This window comes from Sitodiplosis mosellana, unplaced genomic scaffold, assembly GCF_009176505.1.
Source record: "Sitodiplosis mosellana isolate CC-2019 unplaced genomic scaffold, AAFC_SMos_1.0 Smas_scaffold_5, whole genome shotgun sequence".
NCBI classification, from domain to species: Eukaryota; Metazoa; Arthropoda; class Insecta; order Diptera; family Cecidomyiidae; genus Sitodiplosis; species Sitodiplosis mosellana.
In genome coordinates this window covers 5,763,345-5,778,042 of record NW_022595248.1, presented here as the reverse complement: position 1 = coordinate 5,778,042, position 14,698 = coordinate 5,763,345, and the positions used below count along the sequence as shown (strand labels likewise).

The 14,698-nt window shown below is 34.2% G+C and overlaps 2 protein-coding genes and 1 long non-coding RNA gene across 3 annotated transcripts in view; 1 reads left to right on the top strand and 2 right to left on the bottom strand.

Moving 5' to 3' along the window:
• The window catches only part of LOC129567085 (voltage-dependent L-type calcium channel subunit beta-2), a 77,824-nt gene that overhangs the window by 37,474 nt on the left and 25,652 nt on the right, over positions 1 to 14,698 (top strand). The window lies entirely within an intron of this gene.
• On the bottom strand, positions 8,735 to 9,660 carry LOC129567092 (uncharacterized). Its single transcript, XM_055443667.1, has 4 exons — positions 9,453 to 9,660; positions 9,175 to 9,384; positions 8,969 to 9,088; positions 8,735 to 8,904 (listed from the first exon to the last, which is right to left on the bottom strand). The coding sequence occupies exons 1-4, from the start codon at positions 9,544 to 9,546 to the stop codon at positions 8,765 to 8,767; spliced, it is 564 nt and encodes a 187-aa protein (XP_055299642.1). The 5' UTR covers positions 9,547 to 9,660; the 3' UTR covers positions 8,735 to 8,764.
• LOC129567093 (uncharacterized) lies at positions 10,156 to 11,375 on the bottom strand. Its single transcript, XR_008687821.1, has 4 exons — positions 11,243 to 11,375; positions 10,921 to 11,173; positions 10,717 to 10,833; positions 10,156 to 10,656 (listed from the first exon to the last, which is right to left on the bottom strand). It is a non-coding gene; the product is annotated as an uncharacterized LOC129567093 (long non-coding RNA).

Here is a 14,698-nt window from a genome sequence, read left to right as displayed (position 1 = left end):
CATAATAATAGATTTAAAACGTTAATTAAACGCAGACAGAAGCAAACGACAAGATCAAAAATATTTACCACAAAAATGTGGACATTTGTTTCGATATATGAAATAAATTTTGTTTTTTCTGGGTATAAATGCGCCACTCAACAACAAACAGTTCGGTCGCTCTCGCTCTCTCTGCCACTCGCGCACACACCAACACGGCATTGTATACGCGCCGCGCAGAGCGCTCGCCTCAATTGTAGCGTATGGAATGTTATGTGCGCACACATACACAGACACACATGCATGAAACGAGTACAGCATTTGATGTAACCGCGTAAATACACAATTATAAACATTTTATTTCGGGTAGGCGGAGCTAGCCAATGTATATCAACGATTAGTTGAAAACGAGTAAACATTTGCATACTTACTCGTCATTTTTTTTTTCTTTACTCCTTTTTTTCCACATTTTTTTTCTTCGGTCGTTCAAAGTTTATGTGTTTGCTGTTTGGATCTGGTGATATATTTGAGATATTGTTGTTTTTGTTGGTGGTATTCAATTTGGTTTTTACTAGTTTTTCGGTTTGCATTTGAATATTCCATTATCATTCGAAGCAGAGGTGTTACGTTAGCCATTGCCACATTTATTCCAACAAAATGTGTCGATTTCAATGACACACGAAATGTACTCTCCACCATCGTATAGACATTTCTCAATGTCCAAACCACTTGATTTATTTATCTTCCGAAATGTTTTAATTGATCGCATTCAAATCGGATTTTTGTGGAAAAATCACAACAAAAAATGAGCAAATACGAAATCTCTCGAGCGGCCGAATCATTTGAGATAATTTTGAATTGAAGGCAGCACACACGTATATTTGTGTGTATGCGCGCAGCGTAACGCGTAACAACGAATGTGATGAAAGGAGATGAAGTCAGAGTGAAGACTCTTTTTTTTTCAGCGGGCCGCGCTTCGGGCACATGAACAAATTCATATTTAATGGCAATTAAAAGGCAACAATTTATATTCGCCACTGAAAATTTCTCTTTCTCAATTTATGTCATATATATATATTTCGGTTGTCGTGGGGCATTTTGTGAGCATCGCGACCGACCATTGCTTTGAAATCATTGCATTCGGCTCCATGTTTATCGAATCAAATGTGTTGAAAGAAATTAAATTAATTGGGTTAAGATACAGGCATTTTTAACGCTTTAAAATGTGTCTCGGTTATATGAAGGAAATACATGCGTCGAATTGCCGCACAGCGCTGAGAGGTGAGTATGTGCGCGAGTATAAAATATTCTTCGCTCAATTTATCAACGAGAGCAAAATCGAGTCGACAAATGCCGATATAGACTTCTTTGTAGCATTCGTTCGAAGCAACACCAAAACAACTAAATACATTAATTAACGGAAAAATAGAACAAAAAAAAAATGTCAAAAGAAAACGCGTCAAAAATAATAACTCTTAAATTCAGGCGATGACTTTTTTTTTAGCTCGTCACTTTTTTTCGATTGGAGAATAATGGAAATTATGAAATCAACACACCAGCAAAGATCCACACGAGATGTCATATCAGTCAACAGATTAAATCGTCCGTGCAAGAGCGGTATATGTGTATGCATATTGTGTATATGTCACGGAGACAATGTTCAAGAGCACCAGCACGGAGCGGAAAAATTGGGGGGAAATCAAACGATAGATGCGGATGAGAATATCATGATCAAAATAATTCTCAGTCAGAAAAAAAAGAAAAGAAAATGCCGTGGATTGAATTCAAGCAAATCCAAATGAATCTCTTTTATTTTTAACACATATATTTATTCGGTTTTTCCTTTGTGAAATTACACGATGTTTTTTTTCGTCGCCTTTTTTCTCTTCGGTGGCTATTTGCTGCGGTAGCAATTTTCGGTGTTGTGCGATCGTTAATATTTATGAACGACACATGTTTAGTCTATAAATAATATTATTTCACATCGTGTATCTGTACTAATAAGAGTACGATTGTGTGCGACAGTGGTGGCCACGGTGCGTACCATTTTTATTCAAAATATGTATCAAATTATAAATTGACGCAGAAAATTTGTAAAAAAAAAACTGATGTGGACGACGATGATGATGATGAGCAAAACAAACGGATCGTCCGAAATTGTTCACAACAATCTCGAAATAATAATAATAACAACAAAGACAATAAAATAGAGAGAGAGGGGGGAAAAAAGACACGAAAATAAAATAATAAATTCAGCATGAAAGCGACAATGTCTATACATGTTTACACAATACACAATATATTTATTTGGATTATCGCAAAGCGGCCACGCAAAAGCCAGCAATGTGTGTAAATGAGAGAGAGAGGAAGAGAAAAAATGATTACGCATACCAACGAAGTGTACGGAATTTCAGTAGAAAAACAACAAAAAATGTTGAATTGCCTTTGAAACACTTGAACAGCGGAAAGAGAGAAATCCTGATTATTTTTTTCGGTGATGACGAACGTCAATCGCAGTGTAAAATGTCAATTGAATCTGGGATATTTATAGAATATGAGGCGTGCGTTTCGAAATCAACGCCAGCCACAACGCACATTTAACACGCTTTATTTGATCTAATCTTATCATCGTCTTTCATCACCTCTCGAGTGATTATTTTTTTGTTGCTATTTTTCAACAATTGCTAGCATCGAATTGATGGAAAATTTAGCCAGGCAAATTTTATCGTATGATTCTGTGAAGATGATGACACTTTTCATCAAAACTTTTCGATCATTATTTTAATAGGAAAATTCGTTCAATAAATTTTGTGCAGCAATGAGATAAAAACTTATTTTAATTTGTTTAAATATGGCAATTTATTACATATATCGAAATGATTCCTACATTATCAGTATAAGATTCTCAAATTGACAGATATTTAAAAATCACAATAGTTTCAGTTTGATTAGTGTGAGATTTATGTTTCTCATTGTAGATTTTGTTGTAAAATAGATTTTGGAATCCACAAACAAAGAAATTTCACATACACCGATGACTTGTTAACGTTGTTTGTTGATCGCTGTCAAATTGGATAATAATTCCATTGTAATAAGTTCCATTTTGTCCCAAAAGTTTGTTTATGGTTGTGGTTATCATCTATTGAACGTGGCCAACAAATAAAAATAGTGTATCAAAATTAGTTTTTCCTACATCAATGAACATCAATTCTAATCCATTTGTTTTGGTTCGAATGTACGATATTGTATCGCTTCCATTGGACACTTTAAGTGGTTTTAAATTTGGCAATTTTGGAATTGTATCAAATATGACATTTAAATCGGCATTTGATAGTCTTGCCTCGAGATAAGTTAATTTTCTATCTGAAATGCTTTTCTGTTGCAATCGTTCTATCTTTTTTGGGACAATCAGTCCGAATAAATGGAATACCACTTCTTCAAAATTTCCTTCAAGCTGGAAGATATGATGTTTAAATGTTAGGGCGCCCAATAAACTGTGGTATTTCAAATGGAACTCCAAATTGGCCACAAAATGTTTATGTTTGGATTCAAATAAAAAAATTGGCTCATTTCAATTATTTTTGTTATACTACTATCACTTTTGTCTATAAATGTAACTCGTTCGAGTGTTGGATATCGATGAAGAAGCCACTCGTTTCCTGTGCCCATAACATCATCATATTCGATATGTAACACCTTTAATTTTGGAAAAAAAATCAGGAAATCCTTGTAAAGATCGCCTCGAAAATTCATTTTCGTTATTCCTTTTATACGTCTAATTTGCTTACGAGTAACTATTTTGTTGAGAGAAAAGTCAATATTCGTGATTAATGAAACACAATTTTTGGGTTTGAAGCGAAGAAATTTCGCGATATTTTCGTCTGTGATTTCAATTTGTCCTATATTTGGGTAAAAGGATTTGCTGGAATGGTCCACGGCTTTCTTCGAACACACGTTCGGCGGAATGAAAGTAAGTCAGCCAATGACATCCACGCGAAAAGCTCCTCTGAACAGTCGATATTCAATACAAAAATTGTTGATTGTGACCGATCATTCATTGGCACATGGTATTGACTTTTACCATGGTGAACATGCTTTGCTGATTGTGCATGTGCACTGCACCCATTATTCTTTCGAATCAATTTCAATGAATGGAAAATATTTCTATGTGTGAAGTCTGGATAAATATAATAAAAATTGTGAAACAATACTGAGCTAAAACAATTATTTTGAAACTTGAACTGTGAATTTACTACTGTTTTTATATCGAAGTAAAATTCCTTTACTGAAATAGTATTTTGACAAATACGTAGATTTATGCAGCGATTGTATGTGATACTGATTATAAACACAAGATAACAAGGCACAGCTAACTCAAGTCACATGGCCTCAAATGAATTTAGAACAAATTGACAACTGGTTCGATATATGCTTCGCTGCGAGTGGATATTCAAAGGTCAAAAATGAAACAATTGGTTTTATATTTAGTACATTTTTATTTGTGTCAAATTATGATATTTCCAGTGTTCCATACAAATTCCGTTGCAGATTGATAAATTATTTGGTTTATTGGACTTTAGTTGAAAAGTGAAGAAAGAAAATTTTGTCTAAAAGGCGAATCATGGTTGGTTATATAATATGCCTGAAGTGGTTTCAGTTCAATCAAACTGAAATCGGTTTGCATCAAAGCATGTTTTGTGGCCAAGAAAATGTTATGCCGCACCAAAATATCAGTTTTGCATGCGCCTGACAATTTTTGGCGTTCCTTGTTAATTGCCCTCAGATCGATGATTTTTTCTTGAAATAAGTTCCTTCCTTAAGGATTTCGATTCTAATGTTTTCTAATTGAGCATTGAATCGAAAAAATGTTTCTTACCTAGTGAAAATCAAATGCTTTTGAATAATTTTTTTTAATTTTTGTATAAAACAGAAATATATAATACTTGAGCTCAAATGCATTCAGAACCAATTGGTATGTCAATTTCACCTGCAGGTGAGTTGAGGTTTGCTGAATGAAATTCGGAGGGAGATGAATTCAAATAGAAATAAGCGTGCTTTTTCTGCACGGTATACATGTATGTGTCAATTGTTTGTTATGATCTATGCCATTTCCAGTACTTCATAGAAAAGTCTACTACAATTTTTTTTCCATTGGAAATGTTTGAACCTGCATTGTATAACATTGTATTGACATAAATGGAAGGTTTATTGTGGGGAAAAAAATATGATTTGCGAATACAAATACAGCTTTGACTCGAATTATTTTGCTTTGCAACCAGAGAGAAAAAATCATTCCTCTCGCCATCCATTGAAGTTCGATCCGGGCTGCGGGCCTACAGGCGCATTTTCATGAAAACGTATACAATTCCATATGTCTAAACAACTGATTAATTCCCCGTGCTACGACGACAAGTCGAACATATCTAAAAAAAATCTAATCCACCAAAAGAATTAAACTAACGGCGAAAACGTGTTATTATTCTGAACTGAAAAATTGTCGTTGTTTCAGTAGTCTTCAGTTCTCTCTTTGAACATTTTCTTTGTTGATGTCATCGTAATTCGGATTTCCCATTTTTAGATCCGTACTCACATTCACCGGCCCAACGTGCATATGTTTTTTTAATTTCGGTTGTTGCACGATTTACGATTGTTGTTCCGTTGACAAAATCGGCTCGAAATCGTTGCCTCCAATAAATGTAATGTCTGATATAAATGCCCGAAATTCTATAAATATGTCGCACACACGTTACACCAATCTAAAAGTACTCTGTGTAGTGGATCCGCGTATCGAGGATAATAAATGGAGATTTTTCTTTCGATGTAGCGCGCATGTAAGAGAAAAACTTCCTCGCTTGAGCTCGCACGCTTGCTATTTGATCTATGTGTAATGAACGAAAGAATAAACAAACAAATATGTGTTCTCTGGTTCGTTTGAAACACTAAACGACTTTGACAAAAACACCAAGCAATTTATTATTTAAGGTTTTTATTATGACATCATCTTCATCTCTCACATTTATTTTGGGATAAGTGATTCTCTCTTTTTTTTTGCTCTAGCACCGAATGCCAACAACTGAAGAAAAAAATCACACATTTTGGATATACTACACGAAAAATTATACTTATCATAAAACCGATTGCCGGTTCATCTCTTCCGTTTCGGTTTGAGAGAGTGTTCAAAAGGAAAATACACTTGTTTTTTTCTAAAGAAATATTCTGACTGTGGTGATGATCTGGAAGATGAACTATTCCCATTTCATTTAATAATGACTTTTGAGTAGAAAACATTTCGACTCGAAGTGCAATTGTCCCTTGGATCATTTTATTGCGAGATAAAGCGAAACTGATGTATTATAGATATTTAGTCGATCTATGTTATTAGCTGTCATTTCAAGTGATGTATTCTGGTTGATTGTTAAGCAAATTTTTCCATCTTCAGATTCCTGGTGTTACAAATGTTTGCACGTTCTTATAACCTTTCAGAACTTTTGTTACTGGGAAAAGTGCTGGTTTCACACGGAAAATTTTGTCCATATAATATATCTGAGGATGACTTCCTTCCGAACACTATTTTTTTTTGTTAGGGATTGAGAATGTGTTGAATTATTCACAAACTCGTGCTTGGTTTGTTGAAAGTTACCAAATTCATAGCAATCGATCGACGCATCTGTATCACTTTCACTGGTATTCGTTTCGCTCAATTTAAACTCAATTGACTCCTCTGGAATTGTTGTGAACTTTATCTGGACGGTATTGTTGTTGATCTTCTTGGCAAGTTGGTCAAATGAAAAATGATCGACATATTCATCCTCGGAAGTCATATAAAAACGACATTGTGAAGCAACATCTGGAAGACGACGAAAATGAGATATCCATAAAAAGAATATGTTGAGAATGAAATTTGGTTTGAAAAAACCAAAAAAGTGTGAAACACTCACCATCAAGTGCCCTCGTTTTAGACCATCGATTAAAAACAAAATGCCCACTGTAGCAAAGAAGGAAACGAACACTAACTGACCTATCATTTTTCCAATCAATTTTAATGAGGTAAACAAAGGTGAGATTTGGAAATGACAAATATTTGAAGTACATTTGCATCTGAAGCATAACAAATAGAATGAGTAACATCCTGAAACATAACAAATAGAATGAGTAAAAACGATTATGCGATGAACTCGTTCAAGGACATTCAATGATATACTCCTGGGTATCATTGAACACACACATCGTGTTTGTTTGGCCATGCTTTGAACACGTGTTGCCTGTATTTCGTTTTGTTTCAGGATGTTAGTACTTAGCTTATGAAAAATGAACAAAACAAAAATATTTCATTGAGAGTATATTTGGAATGCATTTCTCATGTAAAATCTTGCAAGCATTTTCAATTAAAACAGGTGATATTCTCTAATTATTTATTTATTATTAGATTCTAATGTTTTATTTTTGTCCGTTTTCTCGTTTAAATCACAATTGTAGAAGATCCCTTGAAACTTTCTACTGCGCGTTGAATCGAAACTGATATATTTAAATCGCTCTATGTTATCAGCTGTTGTTTTGAATAAGGTTTTTGTGTTGATTGTTAAGCACATTTTTCCATCTGCAAATGATGATGAAACGATAAGAATTTCAATTTGATAAACAATGTGCAAAAATGTATGGTAGTATGGCAATTACCTGCATCAATTTCAATGATAACTTCATTTGGTTGACCGATTCGAATAGTGCCTGGTGTAACGAATGTTCTCATGTTCTTCTGGCCTTTAAGAACGGTTGTGATTTTTCCGTGAACCAAATTTGTAAGGAACAGCACTGGTTCAATGCGAAAAACTCTGTTCAAATAATCTGAGTACGCTCTTCTTCCGATCACTGTTTTTATTGAGAATTACAAAACTATTGAATTATTCAAAAACTATTGGAGGACTGGTTCAATTGTACCAAATTCATAATAATCTCCCGAAAGGTTCGTATTAGTTTCACACAACTTAAACTGTATGGTTTCCTCTGGGATTGCGGTGAATTTTATTTGCACGGTGTTGTTATCTACCTTCTCGGCAAGTTCATCAATGCCAAAGTGATTCATATATTCATCATCGGAAGTCATATAATATCGACAATGCAGAAGTCCTGAAAAATTATTCATTACATTTTTGTCAATAAATGAATAACGCTGGTATCACTCACCATCAAATGACTGCATTCTTGTCCACTGATTTATGAACAATATGCCTCCTAAGCTGAGGAAGGAAAAGAAGATTAAATAAAATAGCATGGTTTCAATCAATTTTAGTGCAAAACACGTTGTAAGTGAAGGTTCTTGTGATTTCGAACTGACGGAAATATGCAGATTTCATGACATCCGATGCGGTGGACATTAGCATAACTATTTGTAAAAACGATGCGTTTAAGGACATTCAACGCTCTACTACAGACTATTTTTGAACGCATGCATTCCATTGGTTTAACTTTGTTTTAATTTTAGTTTTTGTTGGCTGCACTTCATTTGTTTCAGGATATGACCTTAGTACTCAGCTGTCAAACACCACTTGCACATTGAGCTATCAGTATCACCAAATTCCTTTGGAATGAATCAATCACAAGGCCATGTAGTTTATTATTCAAAGTTTTTATTAAGACATCATCTTCAACTCTTACTTCAAAAGTGAATGAAGAATCCATTTTATTGAAAAGTCATGAATCTTTCAAATGATCCGCAAGAATAATTAACGCATTCTTTTGTCAATAATCAAGTTGATTTCAAAAATACATAGCAACGAAAGAATAATTTTCAATTCAAATCACAATTATAGAAGAACTCTTGCAGAGCATCATCTTTGGATGACCTCACACTGATATATTTAAGCTTTTCTATGTCGGCTCTCATAGTGAGTGTAATATCTTCGTTGATGGTTGCGCGAATTCTTCCATCTAGAATTGAAGAAGAATCTTCTAGTTGTGATTGAGCATTGAACGCTTTTTATATAAAATTCACCTGAATCAATTTCAATGAGAACTTCATTTGGTTCATCTGTTTTTACAGCGCCTGGTGCGTGCAATGATCGAATCAAAATATCCGAATTTTCCCAAATACGATGCGACTCAGATCCAAATGCTACGTTCAGTTGGAAATACAATATTATGTAATTATTGAAAAATTGAAGAATGGTTATAATATATATGTTTATTTTCTGAATTTACCAAATTCATAATGGTGATCTGTATCATGTTCGCTTTTCAAATCGTTGCTATCGTTTTCGCTCAATTTTAACAGAATTCCATCTTTTGTTAATGCGAAAAATCGGATTTGGAAAGTGTTATTATTGTTTGCTGATTTAGCAACTTCGTTAATTGAAATATAATCGGTATATCTACACTCGGATGTCGCATAATATTGACAATTAGCCAGTGCTAGAATGATAAAATACTCTTTTACATTACTTTTCATTCACTTAATTAATGAAACTGTCATCACTCACCACAGTATTTCTGCATTCGCTTCTTCCAATGTTGTTCACATTTGGCACTCCAATTAAATACAAACAAAATTAGTAATAATATTGTCACTTTCATTGTGCGAGGAAAAAAAAATTGATAGATCCAATGCAAATGAAGCAGCTTCAAATTTTGAACTGACAAAAATATGTTGGTTTCGTTTAAATAGAGGCATTGACTCTCTCGATGTTATTGAGTTGAATTGAGTTGAATAAATTGTGTTATCAATTTTGAAACTGGAATAGATTGCAAAGTCAAAAGATCATCATTTGTGATTGTAAAACTCTCTTAGTTGACTCAATTTTTCGTTTGAATAAAAAAAATGCTACTTCATCTACATCAAATATATAAATTGAATATTCGTCTTGTGTGTCTGTCTGTCGCGAATGTTCGAACTTTTAGCTTTTTATTTATAGCTTTGTTGTTATGCATCTCGATGGATTTCTCTCGGCCTGGAGAATGTTTTTAAAAATGCAGTTTGTTTTTATTTTCGTAATTCATTAAAAGTTTGACGAATTTTTTATAGCACGAAAAATCAGATGAAGATATCATAGAACCGTTTGCCGGCACTTTTCTTCCATTATGCTTCGAGTGAAAATTCAATAAATGAAAATACACTTGTGAAACAATTTTATATCAAGAAATCATAAATTCATTGAAAAGTTATGAAACCATCAAATGTTCACCAAGAATAATTAGCACATTCATTACCCGTGTGAAAAAATAGTAACTGAGCAGTCAGTTAACTAATTTGGGACAAAAATGACTTACTTCGATTGACATTTCAGTACAAAGTGTAGTGTAAGTCTATCATAGTTAACTGAAATCATTTGAAGTTACAAGTCAATCTAAGTTGCTTCATTTGGGACCAAGTGATTTTCTTAGAACAAAAATATAAATTCAATCAACTAAAGTCAACTGAAGTTATAGTCAGTCAGTCATTTCTTTTTCACACACGGGTAGCCAATAACCAAATTCAAATTGTATATAATATAATTGGTTAGATGGAAAGGATAAAATTGTGACAAAAGAATAATTTTTAATTCGAATTGCAATAATAGAAGAACTCTTGCAAAACGCCATTTCTGGATGACATAAAACTGATATATTTAAGGATATCTACGTCATACGCTCTTGTAGTAAGCGTAGCTACTTCGTTGATGGTTGTGTGAATTCGTCTAACTGGAACTAAAAAATAATCATTTAGTTATGTTTGAGCATTTAATGTTTATTTTATATGCGATTCACCTGCATTGACTTCAATAAAAATTTCATTTGGTTCATCTGTTCGTAAAATGTCTGGTGCGTTCAATGTCTTCAAAATCCCATTATTTTCTCTAATATAGTGCGACTGGGATGCAATCACTACAGTTGAAAATAGAACGATATTTACATTTGCATAAGTATTCGAATTGAAAAGTGATTACAATGTGGGTTTTCTTCAGTATTTACCAATAATGACCCTTGTAATTTACTTCATGTGAATCATTAAAAGTATCAGGTAAATAAGTTGGTATGTTTTTAACATTCGAAGGCCAAATACAGCTTTCGTTGTTGCTCAATTTAAACCGAATCCCATCTTTCGATAATAATGTGAAAAATCGGATTTGCAGAGTGCCATTATTGTCATAAGCAACTTCGTCAATTGGAAAGTAATCAGTATAATTATTCTCGGATGTCGCATAATATTGACAATTGGCCAGTGCTAGAGAGATAAAATATTTTTTTAAATTATTTTTCTATTTAGTAAGTGAATAAAAGTGTCACCACTCACCACCATATCTTCGCATTCGTTTCTTCCAATGTGAACAGGATGATTCTACAGTCCATTGAAACCCAAACAAAAGCAGTAATATCATTCTCAATTTCATTGTGTGAATCAGTTTCAATGATAGATTCGATGTAAATGAAGCTGCTTCAGAATTTAAACTAAACAAAAATATGTCAATTTCATTTAAGTTGAGGCATGAACCAGGTTTTCAGTATTTGATATTGAATTTCTATTCATAAATTGTGTAATCAATTTTAATTTTGGAAGTGATTACAAAGTCAAAAGGATCACTGCAGTATATTTGAGTCCTACAACAATCAATTGTGATTGTGAAACTCTCTTATTTGACTCATAATAAGTAATCAAAAATACTTTTTCATTCGAAATAATGCGTCATATGGCATTGCTTTAATTCTTAGCACAGTATGCATTGATCAGATCATTTTTTCGATGTGACTTTGTGAGGACGACACAATTTCAAGAAAAGGATGAACATAAAAATGCCATTTTTCTGCGTATTTCTTCAAACCGTTCAACATTGGCTATTGCCAAAAATCAATAAATTTTAAAATGATAAACGAAAAAGAAACGCGAAGATCAACCGCAAGAAATTCTTGGCAATGTATTGTTGATTGCACACAAGCGAAAATTGCAACAAAAGACAATGGAAAGCAGAGAATAAGCCAATACTAACAAATTGGAAGCTTCAAAATGGTTACAGAAATTCTATCAAATGCCATAAAACGGAGAACGTCAAAAACTCGAGAGAGAAAAGAAACATTCAATTCTAATGAAATAGGCGGTTGTTTTGCGCTAAAGGATAAAAATGAGTGGATCGACTCTCATTTGCTTTTCGTTTCACATGTGGAAGCTGAAATAAAAAAAAACCGACATTTTCAGCGGTGCAATACATCGTTGTGCGCAGACAGCAATCAAGTCCCGTTATTTTGACTTGCGGCAAATTCAATCCGGCATGTGTAAGATTTCGAATCGGTCGTTGAGAATGAAATAATCGATCTCGCTCGAAAAGTAAGTTAAGATACAAGAAACTATAACTAATTTTTGGTATTAATACCCTGGCCAATTATTCATCGTCGCATCATCTAAGGCTATTTAGAAGTCCTATAAATTGAACATTTCACTCGTAAATGCTGAACAATGAAGATGGAAAAAAAGTGGGAATAAGAGCAGCAAATGCACGAAACCTATAATTTTGTTGCATGGTTATCGTTTTTGCATGTGCATCCGTCCGTGTAGCGCGCATCCTTCGTTTGACTTTCGAAAAATGCAAATAAATTTGGCGTGTGTGTGCGCGCTGTGCTATGCTGCAGTAAACTATTTGATATGCGCATCGTTTGGAACGGGACTTGGTCATTATTATATTTTTTGTTCTAATCTCATTCTATCTCTCTCTCTCTCTCTCTCTCTCTCTCTCTCTCTCTACTCAAGGGACTTGACCTTGAATTTTCTCCGATAGTTTCATAAAAGCCTAATGCGTCATACCTTTATTTTACACAAAGAAAACGGCATAATCGAAATAAATAATCCGGAGAGTTGAGCTGCGCCAATTATTTTGTGTGCTTCATATTTGTGTGCCATATATATGGGCTATGCATCCATGGCTGTCGAAAACAAAAGCCGAAGTGTGTGTTGCGTGCAATTTTTTGTTGTTCGTTCACTCTTCAATGGAAAATAACATGCAATCCGTGTTCATTGTTCACTTTGAAAGCTGTCTTCATTTCGTCTAACGGTACATTTGACAGATTTAAAGTGAAGCGTTGAATTTGTAGGAGGATACGTGATCGAAATCATTAAAATTTACTGGGAATTCTTCCAATCAGTACAGGTCCAGCTATTATTTTTTTCTTCAGTTAAACGACGGTATATTATCGATACAACGATGAGACGTCGAGGTGGAAAAAATTACCTATGATCCAAAATGTGTTGTAGCCCAAATATTTAATTAATGCCAAATTGTATCATCTGTTTCATTTTCGATTTTGGATGTTGCACTCTCTTACGCACACAGTGCAGAGAAAAACGAGTACATGCACCAAAAACGACAATATATTTGCTCGTCTCTTCAAAACACGGCAACCGTCCTATTAATAAAATGTATGAAATATGAGCATAAATAACAAAAAGCAACCGAATGGACCTGAACATACGACGAACAACAATAACAAAAAAAAACGAGAAGAGTTAGAGCCAGAAAACGAGACACCGAAAGCGCATGTATGGCAATATCGGCAAATTAGTTTACCATATACGTATTTATTACGGGCACTCGACACTAGACAGCTAGAATGTTTGCAGAGAATGAATGCACACACAATATCGCCAACTGCTGCTAAACAACTCAGCAAGCGAAAAAGAGAGATAGAGAAGACAATAACAGCAAGCAAAAAAAAAAAACAACAACAAACACACATTAAGTTGACCGCTTTCCGATGCACCATGCACACTTTCGTAGGAAATCGGCTAATTTTAATTTGGCTCATGAACGAACCGAATCCAGACGCAATGTGCATGTGTACTTTTTTTGGTTTGAACGCTTCTTCGGATCGCATAGAGAAAATGCCATAATACTTTCGATGGTTACAACCAAAATGTATCCCAAAATAAGCGTTATCGTTTTTGAAAGTCAAGACACATCGTTTGATGCGCTGTTATAGAGGTCCTTCTGTATTTTGCTACATATCGTGTGGCGAAAAAAAAGGAATAGCAAAGTGAGCATAAGAGAAACCGAATGACTGGAACCGAAATATGCTACGATTATCATCATCATCGTCGTCGTCGTCGTCGTTGTCGGGAGCAAGAGAAGCGCACAAAAAAACACACAGAGAATAAAACCGAAGCCATTTGAATTGATGGTGCTCGGTGCTTTTCTGTTAGTGCTGTAAATGTCTAGTAAATGCATGGTTAATTTTTTTCTCGTCTTTTCATTCGGGGCAAATTCCAAGAAATACGGTCGCGAAATAATTTCCAAAACTCAACCATGCGATGAACAGAACCGAAAATAACAACATACACACATGAAATATTACACATGCAGCCCAAAAACTAATGCACAAGACAACGAACATCATGTGAAGCCGCACGTATTCGCCGCTCTATGGCACACAGTGCATAACATTTGATATAAGCTAACAAAATTGTTATATACACAATGTGCTCGATTAAACGTTAACCATAGAAAACGGTTTTGTGCAGTGAGAAACGCGAACATAAAAATAAAAATCGCACAGGATTTCAGCGTATTTTGGGTGTTTTTCCATTTCTTCTTCTTCTTTAGCACATTAAACATTTGGAGCGACGCAAAACTAACATAAAAACTAAATTAACTTCATATATCTATAGTTAGTTTAACATATCTATAGCGCTGGGTATAGAACACTGGGTTTGAAGCTTCTGCAAATTGCCCGTATGCAATTTTGGGGGTTTAAAGAATTGAAGATG

Coding starts and splice junctions, on each gene's coding strand:
- LOC129567092 (XM_055443667.1), bottom strand. CDS start 9,546: ATGAAAGTGACAATATTATTACTAATTTTGTTTGTATTTAATTGGAGT. Junction 9,089..9,174: donor AGATCACCATTATGAATTTG/GTAAATTCAGAA, acceptor AACTGAACGTAG/CATTTGGATCTGAGTCGCAT. Junction 8,905..8,968: donor TCTCATTGAAATTGATTCAG/GTGAATTTTATA, acceptor CTTCAATTCTAG/ATGGAAGAATTCGCGCAACC.